The sequence below is a fragment of the Lynx canadensis genome, chromosome C1, assembly GCF_007474595.2.
Source record: "Lynx canadensis isolate LIC74 chromosome C1, mLynCan4.pri.v2, whole genome shotgun sequence".
NCBI lineage: Eukaryota > Metazoa > Chordata > Mammalia > Carnivora > Felidae > Lynx > Lynx canadensis.
The window spans coordinates 23,653,966-23,670,459 of NC_044310.1; the positions used below are offsets into that span (position 1 = coordinate 23,653,966).

Genomic DNA, 16,494 nt, shown 5'->3' on the forward strand with positions numbered 1-16,494 from the left:
CAGTCTGCTTACCCACCCAGGCCCTGACGGGAGACAGGATGCGTCCGAGGTCATCCAGGAAATCGGGGGCAAAGATGGAGTCAGAGCCCAGGTGTCCCCTCCCAGTCAGGGCTGGCCTGACCCCATTATGCAATTTGCTGAGACCAAGTGAGGTGAACCAAGGAGACGGGGGAACAAAGCTGGGGTCCCAGGGCTGGGCCTTCACCTGGGGGAAGCAAACAGCTCAGCAGCAAAATCCACAGAGTGAAGTTTATTCCCGACAAAGTTCCCCTCCCCCCTCCCCAGCCCAGGACAGGGACAGACAGCCTGGGGTGAAGATGGGGGGGCCTCTGAGAAACAGGGAAGGGCCCTGGCCCCCCAGGCCATGCCGTGTCTGGCTTCCCCAGCCCGGCCGAGTCCACTGCGCCTCCCTGCCCAGCCCTCGGGAAAGGGGAGGGGGCGCCGGCTCCTGGGTGGTTCCAAAGTGGAGTGTGAAAATAGAGAGATATATATATTTATACGCAGTGGGCAGTCCGGTGTGGCACTCACACCTCTGTCTGGAAGTCGCCATCAGGTGGTTCTGTGGGCTCCCAGGCTGCTGCTCGGTGCAGGGCCAGCCGTTCTCGGGGCTTGGGGGGCAGCGAGCCCAATGTCATAGACTTGAAGGTGCTCCAGCTCTGATGTCTCCGCTGTTGGGACAAGCCGGGGTGCTCCCCAGGGCTGGGCTTCTCCTGTGGGGGCAGTGGGAAGGAACCCGTGGAGATGGGCCAATACCCTCTCACTCGTTGTACAGGACAAACCGAGGAGGCCCAGAGAGGGCTGGTGAAGCCCAAAGTCACCCAGCAACCAGGTGCCTGAGCAGAACTGAAACCCAGATCCGCCTGGTTCCGTAGTTGGGTTCCTGAGCCCGATGCTCTGAGAGGCCCCTGGGATCATGTCTTCTGTGTGCCCCCCCCTCTTCAAGACCCTGCTGGAGTCTCTGGCAATGCTCCCCATCCCCAGAGCAGCCTCACAACAGTCACTTATGCCATGGGTGGACCCTCAGTGAGCTAGGCGGAGGTTGCCCAGGAAGGGGAGGAGGGCTGGGAGGGAATGAGCCCCTCGGAGCCCACCTGACCCCAACCCAGCTCAGGGGCACTTACGCCGGTCACGCTCCGTTCGGCCGTCCCACCCGAGGACACACTCCACCGCTTCTCCCTCTGCAACGGGGGCCATGGGTCAGGGTCCGACCCCAGGGGGCCCTGTGTCAGGTTGGGCCCCGAGCTTTGGGCAGGGAAAACCGCGGGAGTAGCCCTCACCTTGGCTGCGGACTGGCTGCGGTAGCGGTCGAAAGTGTGGAATTTCTGGTTGAGCTCGTGGTAGAGTTCCGAGTGCCGTTTCCGGGTGTGCATCACCTTCTGGGAGCCACAGGGTGTGAGAGGAGGTGCTCCGCACTGGGGTGGCACTGTGAGCCACCCCCCACCCCTGTCCCCTGGCTCCCCACATCCCTGCCTGCTGTTGGCCCTCTGGGACAAGGCCTGGGTCTCCCTCTACCCCAGAGTGATGCTTGGGCTGGGATCGGGGGATGGTGGGAAGCCCCCGTGGAAACCACGGGTTCAGGGTCCTTGGGTCAGACTCTGCAAAGGGGCTTTGGCTAATTTTAGGAGTGGGCCCTCCAGGGACAGACACCACCCACGGATGCCCCCCAACACACATGTGCATACATGCACATATGCGTGTACACACACACACACACACCCCACCTACCTCAAAGTCCAGGTCTGAATATCGTAACTTCTTTCGCTGGGAGGGAGCACCAAGGAAACAGTGAAGGAGAAGAAAGCTTTTTACCACATGCAGTGGCTTTAGAGACAAGAGACCTGGCACCCAACATCTGCACCTACCCCTGTAACCTTCCTACAGCACAGGCCCAGAGCTAGGAATACTTCAGGGCAGCCCTTGGGGTTGTGGGAACAGGACGGAGGTCTGGGGGATGAGGAGCTGAGGCATGACCCAGCCACAGGGCTGCAGCTCAGGCCCCAGGCCCACACCCCTGCTGCTCCCACACATGACTGAGCCTGCAGGCAGACGCTCACAGGGAGACCGCACACACAGACACACCACAGACGTGCGACCACACACAGACATGGGTTCCCACATGGGATCACAGAGCAGACACTCCTTCCTCTGTGCCCCAGACTCTACCCCTCTGCCCCATCTCGCCCTACTCTCTCTGCCAGCTACAAGCTCCCCTCTCCTTGGAGCTCTCCACTTGTCCTACAAACACGAGGACTCAGGTTTTCAAGTCCTCCCTTTGACCCTGCCTTGCCCCTTTCCCTGGTCTCTGCACCGCTCCAGGCCCTTTCCAGCCCCTCACTTGCCCAAGAGCATTCAAGACCCCGGTGACCTACCCAGCATCCATAGCTATTCGAGGAGGAGGCCTTAGAATCTTAGAATGTTGGCACCAAGAGCACTCATGAGACCAAAGTCAACTGTCCCAGGTTACACTGGGGAAACTGAGGTCCAGAGAGGAGAAGGGACTTACCCCAAGGCCCTCAGGGATGATGCTAAGACCGCCATCTAAGATTTCCCAAGTCCCAGGCCCAGCAGACATGGTCATCACCACTGGCCTCTATGACACCACTCTCTCCTGGTCCTTCCGCCTCTCTGCCTGCCCCTTCTCCACCGTCCACCCTGGCTTCCCTAACACTGGGCCCTCCGCGCTGTGCCCTGGACCTTCTCCTGCCCTTCTCTATGCACATGGGTGACACATGGGTGTCCTCTCTGTTCTGGCCACCTCTCTCTTTCTGGAGGCAGTGGGACATCTCTTCCTGTCCCCAGGCACCACACACACAGCTGTGCCCAACTAAAAAAACTCAGAATTCCCCGCCCCAAACCCGTTCCTCCGCCTCCACTCCATTGCGGTTGCCTGCACCAGAATTCTGGACGTCATCCTTGACCCCTCAAGATACTGCCACATTTATTGCTACCTCCCACACAAGGAGCCTGAAACTGGCCCCGCCTCAGTGGCCCAACCCTGGGCAGGTGTCCACAGAACAAAACCTGCCATGATGCTGAACGCACTCCTCCCCAGTGCCGGTGTCGTTTTGTCTTTGTTATGCCTTCCGGTTTTTGCCATCTGCAGCGGGAGCAGGCACCAAATGTTCAAGAAACATTTTGGGAGAGAAACTCAACTTGCAAACCTCTAGCTGCTAACTTAATTTCCTTTGTGCGGAGGATGGGGAGAGGTTTCTGAGGCCAAACATGAGCAGCCAACAGTGTCTGAGCCGTGACTCCTGCCCCTGTCCTTATCCACATTTCCATCATTCCTCCCAGAGTTCCAGAATGTTCTGGAGTTCTACAGTGGACCACTATCACCTGCTTGTTCTCAGCAATTCCCTGACGTGGCCAGAGGGAGGGTGGAGCCTCCACAGAAAACACACAGGTAGGGAGAGAAAGGGGTTTGTGTTTTCTCAGGAAAAGAGGGCCAATGACCACAGGCCCATGGGCAGTGTCTGAGGCTGATTCCAGGGATGTTAACAGCAGCAACTCCCAATTATCTAGCACTTACTACCTGTTCCACACAGACACCAGCGTTTTATACCACTCAATTCGTCCTCGGAACAACTCTACAAAGAGTCTCCCCACTTTACAAGTGAGGAAACTGAGGCTCAGAGAGAGATTCGCTCAAGATCTCACGGCTGATCAGTAGCGCCCAGATCCAAACTCAGCCCTGCCAGACTCAAGAGACCCAGGCTCCCAGGGCCTGGTGTGGCTTCCCTAACAACACAACACTTAGCCTGAGCCACAGGCCCGTCAAAGGAAGACCCATCCTAACCAGTTACCTCAAAGAGACACTGAAACAAGCAGGAATGCACCGAGAAGTGTGCTCTCAGCACACCAAGTCCAAGCCCATTTCAGGGGTTCAGAGAAGCCAGGGTTCCCTTGTGTCCGTAAGCACAGACGGAGGAAGAAATGCACAGTGTCCACGCTCCCAGCCACTTTATACAAAGGTGCCGCCCTGGGGACGGGGGAGGTGCGCTGCTGGCTGTCCCTTCCCTGCGGCTGCCCGCGACTCAGACACCGTCTCGGGCACACAGGGGCAGGCCTCCCACGCCCACCCCATGCCCTCCAGCCCCTCACCTCCAGAGAGCCCAGCTTCATGGTGGAGCCCGGCACAGTGCGGGGCATGGTCCGGCTGCGCTCCCCCGGCTCAGATACCTGGCGGGCGCTGGGTGTCGGTGGTGGTGGCTGGAAGGTCATCCCATAGGGGTTCTGTAGAGACCCATAGGCGGGGCCCAGCCCCAGGCCCGAGTGGTCCACAGACAGGAAGCTGGGGTAGCCTTCGGCAGCATGGGGCACTGTCTTGGCAGCCCGTCTAGGGGTGCCCTCGGGCCGGGCCCTCGGGGGATCTTCACCACCTCCGCCCCCGCTGCCAGGCTGCAGGCTCAGAGTCCGCCGGGGCAGCACCATGTAGTCCCCCTCGGAGCCCGGCTCGGGTCGCAGCCACGTGAGGTCCAGCTGCCGCAGGCCGCCTTCCCCACACACGTACACGGGGTTGGCCTCCTGCGGGGGCGGTGGCTCCCCCAGGCCTGGCGAGGCTGCCATGGGCACCAGGATATTCCCAGGCAGCGGTGAGAAGCTGAGGCCGCCCTCGGGACCCACGAGGCAGGACTTGGGCTCCTCGTCCTCATCCAGGGACAGGCGGGACAGTGTGCCCGTGATGGTAGACGGGTTGCAAGTGTTGACCTCCTTGAACAGAACTGGGGGCGGGAGTGGGAGAGAGGTAAGTCCTGGGGAGGAGGAGGCCCTGATGCCCTTGCCCAGGCTGGGGAGGTATACCAAGCCCCTGGGCTTGGACGGAGGAGGAAACTGAGTCTTGGAGAGGTGGCTACGGGGTAGATACTCTCTCACACACCGGGCATGTTAAGAAGAAGAGTGTTCAGACTGGCCCAGAGGCCCACAGCAAGGCAGGGCAAGGCAGGAGCTCCCATAGGTCAGTTCCCGGTGCAGGTCCTGAGCTCTGACCCCCCACAGCTACGAGGCTGTCAAAATGGCCTTGCTCCTCCCCGTTCCCTGGCAGCTCCTCCCCAGGAGCCAGAACTGGAGATTCTGGCAAGAGGCATGGAAATCATATAATAAGGTAACGGCCACTAGATGCCCTGCACCCTGCTAAGCATTTGACGTCCCCTCATTTATTTAAGGCTCAGAGAACTAAGCTGTTCGCCCAAAGTCACACATTAAGTGGTGTTCACAACCTCGACTCCAACTTAGGGCTGTCTGACTCTACAGCTAAACAGCATGACCAGACCACTAGCAGGGCCTCCCACGATGAGGCCGGAGGCCCTCCCTTCTTACCCACCCCTGGGGGCCGTTCTCGGCTCCGCACCCGCAGACTCACCTGTCTGACAAGCCAGATCCACATCCTTTTCAAAGTCTGACTATAGGCAGAGAGGGACAGAGCAGATGGGCAGAGAGAGGATCCATGTATCAGGGTGGGGGGACGGGGCTCAGGCCCCTCCCTAGCCACCCAGAGGGGCTGCCCTTGGCACACTGCCCAACAGAGCCCAGAAGAGCCTGAGATATGGTCTTCTCCAGCCTCGCTAGATAGGTGGGAAAACCGAAAGGGGAAAAGACTTGCCCGATGCCACCAAGCGGTCAGTGGCTGGGCCTGAATCAAACCCAGTCTCGGTCCCCTCCCTGTCTCCCATCCCCTCCACGGATGGGGAAGATGAACGTGGGGCAGGGGGACGGGGGAGGGGTGGGGAGCACACTCAGAACCCACCCTCACCCTGCCTAGGCCACCTCACTCACCAGGATCTGCAGCTGTCCATTCTTACATGAGTCGGGCGAGTCTTCACTCTCATCGGCCCGGCACACACCCATCTGGCACTTCACCACGTCCTGGACCTGGGGGCAGCGGGTGTCTGCTGGGCCTGAGGCCACCACAGGGCCCCTGGCCACAGCTGGCTGTGCCTCCCACCCCAGGCGCCCAGGCGGGTATGGAAGGAAAGAGGCGCATCCAGTGTAGGGGAAGGTCAGAGGGGAGAAGGAGCCCTGGGACGCCAGGAGTCCAAGGACAAGGCTGTCCCAGGCTACCAGCTGCTAATACCAAGGGCTGCCCAGCTGGGGGCCCGGTTGGGGCTTGGATCCTCCCAGTCTGCACAGGTGAGGTGGATGGGAGGGGGCAGGAGACGCCCAGCCCCACCTCTCGGCGCAGGAAGCAGTGCACAGCAGTGATGACAAAGCCCTGCGCCGAGTTGAAGACAGCGAAGAGAGCCTGGAAGAGGACTGAGCGGCGGTCTGTCATGGCCAGGACGGCTGACATCCAGGTGAGCGCCAGCAGGGGCAGCACCACGCAGGAGCTCCAGAGCGAGGCCCTGAGGACAGCAGCAGAGGGGCCATCAGGGTGACGCTCCAGGAGCGGTGTGGGGGGCTGAGTCCAGGCCTCCACTCGGCCTGGGGTCCTTAAGCTGCCCAAGACTGGCAGGGCCCCAAACTCTAAGACCTCAGCGATGTCCCCAAGCAGACAGAGGCTGAGGAGCCCGAGGCAGAGAAACAGAGAACAGAGACAGAGGCAGAGAACGGTGGGGGCCGGAGCAGGGACCAGGAGAGGTGGAAGGGGCTGACACAGTGGACCTGAGCCACAGTCAGAGGCAGCGTCAGGGGACAGAGACGGGGAAGGTGGAAAGAGCCGGTGGCAGAGAAAAGGAAGAGGGAGGCAGACGCAGACGCTGTGAGTTTCAGCCCCAGTCTGCACGGAATCACGGGCCTGGGCTGCACCCCCCAGAGATTCCAGGAGAGGAGGCAGGCGGCTGGACGAGGAGAGACAGCGGCCAGGGAGAGAGAGCATGGAATAAGCAGACACACAGAAAGATTCAACAGCGCGAGCGCATGGAGGACGTCAGAGCGCAGATCTTTGGGGATGGGGTCCGGCCCAGTGAAGCACAGGCTCTTCCCTCTCAGGTCCCCAAGGAGGCGGTGCCAGGCTCCCAGAGGCTGCTCAGAGCCCTGGGCAGAAAGATTACAGCTGGGGCTGGCCGTACAAGCTGGGGTCATGACCAAACCCACACATCCGCCACCTCCTCGTCCAGGGTGGGAAAAGGCAGATGGGGTCCTGGCATCCAGGCACAGGAGCCAGCCCGCCCTCCCTGGCTACTGCCCACATGGGCACAGTGGGGCAGGCTTGCCACGCCCAGCCTACTCTGCCTCGGGAACACCTGGGTTGGAGAGTCAGGCAGCGGTGGGAACAGCTCTGCACCAGGCAGAAAGATGGGCAGGGGGCCAAGACCTGTCCTAGGAAGAGAAGTTCAGGGCTATTCAGCCTGGCAGGGGGCGGGCCCAGTGGTCTCCACAGCCCCCGGAGGCAGAGCCAAGACTCCGAAAGGGCCTAATCACAGTCATAAGAGCTACCATTGATTAGCCACCAATCCTCTGCCAGGCCCTACACTGAACAATTTACATACATTAGCTCGCACTGTGATCAAAACAACTCCAATAAACAGGCATGGGGATTATTATCCCAATTTACAGATGAGGAAACTGGAGTGTGCCCAACTAGGAGAGAGAGACAGAGCTGGGATGCAAACCCAGCTTGGCTGCCTCTAGAGCCCCAGCTTTTAACCGCTAGTTCTGAGACTGGGTCAGAGAGGCAGATGGCAGCCTGAGCGAGAGGGAGCTTTCTACGATGCACAGCTTCCCAGAGATGGTGCCAGCCGCCTCCAGAGGCGGTGAGCCTCCTGACCCTAGAGGTGTGTAAGATAGAGCTGGACCCCCACCGGTCAGGGAGGCTCAGATGGATTTCTGGCCCTGGGTGGGAGGCTGGGCCCCAGGCTCCTATGGATTCATTCATTCATCCTACTCGCGCATGGCTGCGATTTTAAGACTGTCACCTTCCAGAGGTATCTCCTCGAAACAATTCTCTAAGATTCTCTGCCCCCCAATTGATTGTGAGATTCAATGCCTCTGAAATTCTAAGTCTCAGATTCTATGACAAATGATAAGACTATGATTCACTCATTCTAACATTCTTAACTTGTGATTGTCTTATTCTAAGATTCTATCGCTCTAAGGTTCTATGGGCTCACAAATTCTAAGGGCCTCACATTCTAAGAGCCTCTGTAGGTTGGGAGTGTAAGGAGGGCTCCGCAGCTGTGCCTGGATAAAACATAAGCTGGGAGTGGGGGCAGGGGTGGGAGCAAGGGGTGGGCACAGGAACCCAGCATTTTCCCAGAGGCACAGACATTCACTCCCCGTTGCCCTTTGCCAACGTCGATGCCAAGCCCTTGAGAGTGTGTGGAAGTCGGCAGGGCAGGGCAAGCTTTCCAGGGCGCTGGGCTGATTCCCTCCTCCCCCCAACCATGGGCACTGCCCCCCATTCTTTTGCCCCCACCCGCCCCCACCCCGCCCCCCGGGGGGCACAACTAACATGGCGTTCCTGGCCGAGGCTGAGCTGAGCAGGGGGCTGGGGACCGCTCCGCACGCTGAGCAGGGGAGGAGCAGGCTGGCCCAGGGGCACCGCTCCGACCTCGGGGGCGGCACAGACACGGGAGAGGGGGGGAGACACATGGGAAGCGGGAGGAGACGGGGCAGCATGAGCCCCAAGTGGGGTGGGAGGGGGAGGGCAGACGAGAGAGAAAGAGGTGGGTTAGGGTGGGCGAGGGGCTGCAGCAGAGCACTCCGGGTGCCCACCTTGCCTGCACCCTTGATGCACCAAGGTCAGGGAGCCCCGGTTGGCATCGTCAAGCCCTGAGTCTCCAAGAGGCCCGGCCCTCCCTCCCTGTACCTCTTCCTACAAGGCCAAGTCACAGCCCCCTTACCCGGCCCTCTGCTTCTTGGACTTGTCCGAGATGCCATCACGTGCCATGAGCTTGTTGAAGACGATGATCCCAATGAGCATATTCACCTGGGGGCCCAGCGGGCAGGGGGACACAGGATCAACAGGCGCCCGCCTGGCAGGGAAACCCCCAACTGGGAGCTAGGGTACAGGGAGATGGTAGAGCCCCTGTGGCCACATCCCTCCCAGGATGCTAAAGGGGCACATACCAGGACAATGACGGCTGCAGGGCCCACAAAGGCATAGAGCAGGCCGCCCTCCAGGGAGAGCCAGCAGCTGGGGTGGAGGGAAAAGAGGGGGCATCAGACACCCGGGAGGCCTGCCCCTTGAACACCACCGCTCGGTGTCCCCTGGACTGCCGATGGGGCAGGGCCTCCAGCTGGGTTACAGTGAGCCCTGGGCTCCTGCTCAGCTTCAGTTTCCCCTCTAACAAAGACCCGGCCCCAGCCCACCGTGGGGATCAAAGGCTGATCCGTGAGCTAAATAGTTTTTAGAGATTACCTCCAATCCCAGCACGTACTTTTACGGTCAGGGAAACAGAGGCTTGGAGACAGGGAAGAATGTGCCCAAAGCACTACAGGCATGGGCCTGAGAAGGCCCAATGGCCAGTCTGATGCCCTAACAGGTCCAGGAACCCCCGCTGCCCACCAAGGGAGGCCAACGTACTAGCTGGATGTACCGTATCCTTTGGTGCGAGTAAAGCCGACAGACACAGCCACCACCAGGGCTGGCAGACCTGGAGGAGGCGGGGGGGGGGGGGGGAGGTGGCCACAGTGAGACGGCTGTCGGTCCTCAATGTCCCCTCTCCTCCCAGACCCAGCGCGGCTGGCCCCTGGCCCAGACAGTGGGGCCAGGGCCAAAGCTGACCCTATCCTCCTTCCCCTGCCCCCAAGGCCCAGTGACAGAGTCCGGCACGGGCCCTGCTCACCCCAGCCCAGGCAGAGGAAGCGTTTGCGAACGAGGCGGGTCCGCATCCGTCCGATGACAGCCAGGTAGGACTGCCAGGCCTCAGTGAGCACCCAGCAAAAGGAAGAGAGGAAGAAAAAGTGCAAGAAGGCGGCAGTCATGGTGCATACACCCTGCAGAGAGAGGGATGGGAGGGAGTGGCCCTGAGCAGGCACCGGGGTGGGTGGGGCCAGGCTTCCCACACCCGCTGCTGGGCGCGGCCATGGCCGCCCACCCGAGCTCGGCCCCCCACAGAGCCCTGTCAGGCACCCCCGCCTTTATGCACCCACACACGGCACGACACAGGCCCAGTGACACGCACGCAGAACTCGACATCCGGGAGGCGGGCAGGCAGGCCACCCACGTGCAGACGGGGCTGGCGGGGGTGGGGGCTGGGGGAAAGACAGGAGCACCTGCCACATCATGGTCCGGCGGGCCCCACGCCTGGCACTCGCGGTGCTGGCACCACAGAGAAGGCCAAGGGGGCCTAAAGGACAGCCGGCACGGGTCATCCGTAGGCAGGTGGCACAAGAGGCCTCACTTGGGCTCTCACAGACACGGGGAGGCCCAGGCTCCACAGATGCCACCTGCCTGACACGTGTGCCCAGCTCACGTACGTGTTCACAGATGCACACGTTCACCACTCGAGTGCATACACACCCCTCTCCAACGCCGTCACGTCCACTCCACTCACACACGCTACTTCCCCCCCCCCCGCCACATACACACCCCCAATGCACGGCTCTGAAGGATACGAACACCCATCACTTGGGCAGGTATGTGCAAACACGCGCGCTGGCACCTGCAAACGCTCGCTCACTCCACTCTCACCCTGGCGCCCGCCACTTGAACCTGCCTTGCTCAGCACCCGTGACTGGCCCACGAGGATCAGGACATTGGACGCCAGGATGGACAGGCAGAAGTTCAACAAGATGATGGAGCGCTCGGATTTTATGAACCTGAGAGGGCACAGCGGGCGGGAACAGAGGCGCTAGCTGGCCCCACCCAACCCGGGGTGGCCGGCCACCTCCCGCCCCAGCCTGCCCGGCGTCCCACCTACCTCCAGAAGGCCGCGTAGATGGCAAGAAGGGTGAGCAGCGCCATGCAGGACACAGCACAGCCGATCACGAGGGGGACCGAGGGGGAGCCTGCCAGCTCCAGGGTCTAAGGAAGATGAGCCGGTGGTGTACCGGGTCACCAGGAGAGGCAGCTGCGGGGGGCCCCTCCCCTCCCCACTCCCCTCCCCTCCCCTCCCCACTCCCCTCCCCACTCCCTGTCTAGCCCAGACTGGCACCTGCACCTTCCTCACACTCACAGAGAAGGAACTCGCTGCTGTATCCACGTGTGCACAGGGCAGACCCAGTCACACACGTGGGTGTGTATTTATGCTCAGTCACCCACGCTTCTCTACACACAACCACACACGCACGTGTGTGTACACGCACACGACTGCCACCGCCACACATCCCCAGGTACGTCATCCCCGCGAGCACCGTCCCAGCGGCATAGACTTCCATGGCGCGATCCCACAAGTGCACCTGCTCAGATGCACGTACGGGATCACCCAGGTCTCTGCCAACACCGTCACAGATGGCCACTGGCAACCCGGGAGCAGCCCTCCCTCCCCAGGCCCAGGTGCTTCCCTCCCGCTCACCAGGTCCTTGGGCGGCTGGGCCAGCACAGCAAACGTGGACAGATGCTGGCACTGGCAGCGGGTGTGGGCTGCCTGGGTCTCCAGGGTCTGGCAGCTCTCAGTGTCCCAGTCCCCTGAGCTGGCATCTCTTGGGTGAGGGAAGAGGTGGAGTGATACCCAGCCCAACTCCGTGGCCCCACTCCCAGCGCTGGCCACTGCCCCAGGACGAGTGAAATCAGAGCAAGACCACACCCGAGAGGCAAGTGGCTTGGGGCGCCCTGGGATGTGCCCTTGACGCCTCGAGCCCGAGGATGGCCCTGAGGAACGTTTTGGCCTTCCAGGTTAAGACAGCCCTCCTGACAGAGAAGTGCTAGGGCTGTACCCCCACCACACTGCGCCCCTGCCCCACTCACGCTCTGGAGTAGTCCCAACTGGCGCAGTGGGGGTCCGTGGTGCCCTGGGGAACAGAAGTCATGAGTGTGGTGTGGGGTGGGGAGCTCACCACCAGGACAGCTACCCATCCTGCCGTGGCAGGCCCCACACGGGACCCACTATCGGGGCAGACCGCCTCCCCATCAGACAAGCCTTTGGTTGCTCACGATCGGGTATCCCCAGGGTTCCTGTCTGGGCCCCAACTCACGTTGATGATGTAGGAGAGCTCCACTGTGATAAGGGGCTCAGCTGGTGGCTGGGTGGGGGGCCGCACAGTCACTGTCATCACCCTGGATGTGACGGCCAGCGGGGGCCTGGGGACGGGTACTGAGGTCAGCTCCTACCACTGCTGCCCAGACCCAGTCTGGGACCTCAAAGGTGCTCTGGATCAGTGGTAGGGGGCTACCAGGGAGCCAAGACCAATTAAAGGCCAAGAGTTCCATGGGGCCCAGGACTTCAGGTGAGGCCCGCAGCTTAGCCTCTGGGAGCCGCACAGACATCTTTGAGAGGCACCTATGTCCAGGGTCAGACAAGGGTGCCCAAGACCGCAGGAGGCTGCAGAGGGAGCTCCCTGTGACCAGCACAGCCTCAGTCCTCTTGGTCTCACCTGGGCGGCCCCACGCACCCCTCCTGGGGACTCACCTGGGAGGTGGCAGGATGAGGCCGAGCGTGCGGTAGAGCACAGCACCGATCACAAAGTAGGAGGAGGACTCCTCAGGGTCTGCCGGCAGGAGGCGCTGGTGGGAGTGGCCTGGGCCAGGGGGCACGGTTCCCGGGCCCCTCCCCTTGCCAGGGTTGCCCGAGGTGCCAGATGCCCCTGGCTTCCCCGGGGAGGAGAGGCTGAGCACCTCCTTGGGTAGGAAGAGGCGGTCCTCTGAATGTCGCACCCAGTCCTTCATGCCCCTGCGGCCGCGCATGGGGAATGTGATGTCACTGGACACGGCGGAGACTGGTTCCCGCTGAATGCTGATCACTGCAACCCGTGCCCGAGACAGAGGGACAGAGGCAGAGGGGAGAGTCACAGGGGAAGAAGCCGATACGGGAGAGACAGACACCAGGACGCAGATATCGAGGTTGGTACAAACACACGGGTGGGGCACACATACACACAGAAACAACACAGAGGTGGGAGGAGGAGAAGACACGGAGAGAGATACAAAGAAGGGGTTAAGCGAGGGAACTACAGGCCCCAGAGAGAGAGAAAAATAGGAGGAGCCCTCAGAAACCACCCCACTCCCACAGCAGCCTGGGTTCTGCCATGTCCAGCCCCGCCTCCCTAGCCTGCCTCCTGTACCCAGGTTGTCTGTGACAATCAGAGAGCTCTGGAAGGCCTTGAGGGCATCGCCCACCAGGTGAATGAAGTCCTCCACGACACGAAGCAGGTGCACAGAGCCAGGGGACACCTGGAGACAGAGAGTGTATAAGGGTCCGAGGCAGGGGTCGGTCATGGGGGGCAAAGCCTGGAAGCCCAGCCCCTCACCTGCTGAGCATCATCCCACTTGTCCTTGTTCTCCGCATCCACCATGAAGCTCACCACCTGGAAGAAGCGCTGGGGCAAGAGCAGCGGGTGTCAGGAGGTTCCAGCCCCAGGGACGGAAGCCTCCCCATCAGAGCCACAGGTGCTACCCCCAGCAGACTCTGCCACAGGGGCCAACCTCCTGCTTCACTCTAGGGTGCCCTCCTTCCTTCTGGCGGGGCAGGGCAGTACCTGCACATCATCAGCCGAGGGCACGTAGGTGGCCCTCTTGAAGGTGTCAGTGACATTCCTTAGAATGTCCACGGAGAAGAGCAGGTCCCCACTGTAGTAAGTGCGCCGGGCCAGCAGCTCCTGCAGGCTGCGCACGACCTGTGACATGCCCTCGCCCGCCAGCATGCGCTGCCCCTTGGCCAGGTGCTCCCGAAGCTGCAGGGGACAGGCAGGCTGCTGTCACCAGAGTGTCAGGAGCTGGGACCGGCCGCTGGCCCATCCCACTCCAGTCCACCCTCTGCTTGCATCCAGAGGGAGAGGGAGGGTGAAAAGGTCAGAGAGAGATGCTCAAAGGGGCTCATAGGAGACAGAGTCCAAGAAAAAGACCTAAAGATACTTTAAAAAGACTGAAATAGAAACAGCTAGAGGAGGAAGGTGCTCAGATGTACATATAAAAGATGACAAGCACGGCACAGGGACAAGGCACCTCCCCATCCCAGAGGGGTCATGCCCACTCTGGAGCGTAACGCACTCTCTCACTCTCCCTTCCAAATACAAGCTCCAAGTGCAAACACGCAAGTACCAATTACAGCCAGACGAACACAGGCCACGTTCACTGCCAACATTCTTACCCCATGACAGGCCCTGGGTGGGGCACTGGGGTCACAGAAATCAATTCGACTTTGTCCCTGCCTTTAAGGAGCTCATAGTCTTAACAGGACACAGACATCTCGATGAGCATCCACAACACCTAATGACTTTGGGAAGCTCAGGGGACAAGAGGAGCACAGAAATAGGCACCAGGAATAAGGAGAGACACTTGAGAGTCAGGTCTTGAGGTATGAATAGGAGCTTGCCAGACAAAGAGAGGCGCGGCCAGGCAGAAGTGGGCACAGCAGACGTATGCCAAGGCACATGGGCAAGAGCAAGAAACGAGCTCCCCCCACCCCCTCCCAGAGTCTGGGACAGATCCTGGGTCGCCCCAGCCCAGCGGGGCACACTCACTGACAGGTACAGGTAGCGGTACTCGTGGGAGATGCAGCGGGCGAAGCTGGGCAGACCCCAGTATGCCACGCCCTGGGCACTGAGGAGACAGCGGCGGCTGGCAGACCCTGCAGGCAGACAGGACACGGGGCTGGGTGTGGGGCCCGGCTCTCATCCACTTCACTCCGCGCCTCAGGCTGGAGGCTCCCACAGGCTGGGGACCCGGAATGGAGGCGGCAAGAATGGCAGGGGTGGGGCCCGAGGGGAGAGCCACCTCCCCCCCTCACCTGAGGCGTTGGGGGGGCACTTGTTGTAGATGATCTCGCCAGCAGCCGCCTTCTTCCACGTCATCAGCATCACGTACTCGTCCCTGCACATCTCATGGAAGGCTGCGGGGGGACAGTGGAGGGGCTCAGCCAGTCCCCACGGGCGTGTCCCTCAACCCCCAGGGTCCTGCCGCCGATACCTGGACACCTCTTCTCGCTGCAAGGCTTCACCTCCTCTCCAGTGCCCTCGCAGGGGTAGCCCTGCGCACCCGTGGCCTGGCACATGCGGAAGCGGCGCTGCCAGCCCGTGTCACACGTCTTGGAGCACAGGCTCCACGCGTTCCACGGCCCCCACTTGCCATCTGTGGCTGCAGGAGAAGCGGGGCGTGAGCGGCCCCGAGTGCCCCCAGGGCCAGGGCTGCCACCTGCCACCCGTGTGCCGAGCACTCACCCGGGCACTCAAGGTTGCTGCACTCGCGGGTGTCCGTGAGGGCACCCGTACACGTGGCCCAGGCCGGCCCCGCCACACTGCACTTCCGGCTGCGCTGCTGGGTCCCGTTGGCACAGGATGTGGAGCACGGGCCCCAGGGACCCCATTCTAGCCACTGGCCTTCCACTGCATGGGAGACACAAGCAGGGGTGGCCATTGAGCAAGAGGTGTGAGGTCTCGTGGGGGCAGAGCACCGCAGGGAGATGGCAGAGCCTGCCAGGCATTCAGACTTGAGCCAGGCCAGACCCACTGGAGAGGGGTGGATGAAGGGGGGGCTGTAGCGAGCAGGTGGTGCCTGGGCCTGGGCCTGCCTGCCTGCCACCAGCTCCAGGAACACAGGATACCTCTCCACACTCAGCCCCGAGGTGGCACATGCTCTCTTTTGGTTAGGGAAATGGGCCCCAGGGGCACTTTTGGATTTTTGCCCACGCTTAAGCCCAGATCTATGTCCCCTCACAGCCCAGCTGGCCATGAGCACCCAAGGGCAATGGACGGCAAGGGTATCCCAGGGCTTAGGGGAAGGGGCAGTCTTCTTTTGATGGACCTGCAGTGTGCCAACTCCAAGTCTGGGCGGGGCCACATCACCTCCCACGCCGGCAGGTACACTTCGCCAGTCCCCCCACCCCCCACGCTTGGTTAAAGTTCGTGGGCCCCCAGGGTCAGGGCACTGGACCTGACTACCTCCCCTGGGTCTCCCAACCCCCACCCGGCTGGGCAGCGCCCGCCTGGAAGCCCACGGGCGCTACTGACCCGGGCAGGCCGCCATACTGCAGAGCTTAGTCTGCAGCTCGGGACCCTCGCAGGCTTTGCCGCCGTGCTGGGGGGGCACGCAGGTCCGCATCCGGCTCCGGGACCCCCGCCCGCAGCTGCGGGAGCACAGGCTCCAGGACCCCCACTCCTCCCACACGCCGTGCACTGCAAGGAAGCACGTGGCCGGTGGCAGGGCGGCACCCTGGCCCCGCCCACTGCCCATCCGCCCACCAATCAGGAGCTCCGGCAGCTCTGCTACCGCTCCTCATTGGCTCTGCACTGGGCCCCAGGACTCCACCCCTTGGGGGAAGACACAGGAGTCTAGTCCCAACTGGCACAGGATGCCTCCTGTGGCCACCGGGATAGGGAGACTAGGACCCACCCGGGAGGGGAGCCAGGGCTCCTCCTCTCCTGGGAGCACAGGGAAAGCCCAGGAAAGGACTCAAGATTTGCCCCAGCCCATCCCCCCTCCCTTCAGCCCTCCCCATCCCCAGACCCGAAGCAAGAATCCAA

The 16,494-nt window shown here is 61.7% G+C and overlaps 1 protein-coding gene across 7 annotated transcripts in view; it reads right to left on the reverse strand.

The window, feature by feature from the left end:
* Nucleotides 1–235: 235 nt before the first annotated feature.
* ADGRB2 (adhesion G protein-coupled receptor B2) overlaps nt 236–16,494 on the reverse strand; it is a 36,717-nt gene continuing 20,458 nt past the window's right edge. For 2 of the 7 annotated variants that reach the window (XM_030327399.1, XM_030327405.1), the window contains 27 exons: nt 15,982–16,146; nt 15,193–15,357; nt 14,942–15,109; nt 14,763–14,864; nt 14,497–14,603; nt 13,513–13,707; nt 13,285–13,353; nt 13,099–13,207; nt 12,447–12,777; nt 12,013–12,118; nt 11,786–11,829; nt 11,394–11,520; nt 10,800–10,903; nt 10,596–10,698; nt 9,723–9,873; nt 9,461–9,530; nt 9,004–9,070; nt 8,778–8,863; nt 8,387–8,485; nt 6,167–6,338; nt 5,773–5,868; nt 5,360–5,399; nt 4,102–4,721; nt 1,726–1,761; nt 1,278–1,376; nt 1,122–1,178; nt 236–710 (listed from right to left, as the gene is read on the reverse strand). In XM_030327399.1, the coding sequence (XP_030183259.1) occupies nt 525–710; nt 1,122–1,178; nt 1,278–1,376; nt 1,726–1,761; nt 4,102–4,721; nt 5,360–5,399; nt 5,773–5,868; nt 6,167–6,338; nt 8,387–8,485; nt 8,778–8,863; nt 9,004–9,070; nt 9,461–9,530; nt 9,723–9,873; nt 10,596–10,698; nt 10,800–10,903; nt 11,394–11,520; nt 11,786–11,829; nt 12,013–12,118; nt 12,447–12,777; nt 13,099–13,207; nt 13,285–13,353; nt 13,513–13,707; nt 14,497–14,603; nt 14,763–14,864; nt 14,942–15,109; nt 15,193–15,357; nt 15,982–16,146 (3,674 nt within the window). In that variant the 3' untranslated portion in view covers nt 236–524. The remainder of the gene's footprint in view (nt 711–1,121; nt 1,179–1,277; nt 1,377–1,725; nt 1,762–4,101; nt 4,722–5,359; nt 5,400–5,772; nt 5,869–6,166; nt 6,339–8,386; nt 8,486–8,777; nt 8,864–9,003; nt 9,071–9,460; nt 9,531–9,722; nt 9,874–10,595; nt 10,699–10,799; nt 10,904–11,393; nt 11,521–11,785; nt 11,830–12,012; nt 12,119–12,446; nt 12,778–13,098; nt 13,208–13,284; nt 13,354–13,512; nt 13,708–14,496; nt 14,604–14,762; nt 14,865–14,941; nt 15,110–15,192; nt 15,358–15,981; nt 16,147–16,494) is intronic. The other 5 variants (XM_030327400.1, XM_030327402.1, XM_030327401.1 and 2 more) reach the window with 5 other exon arrangements.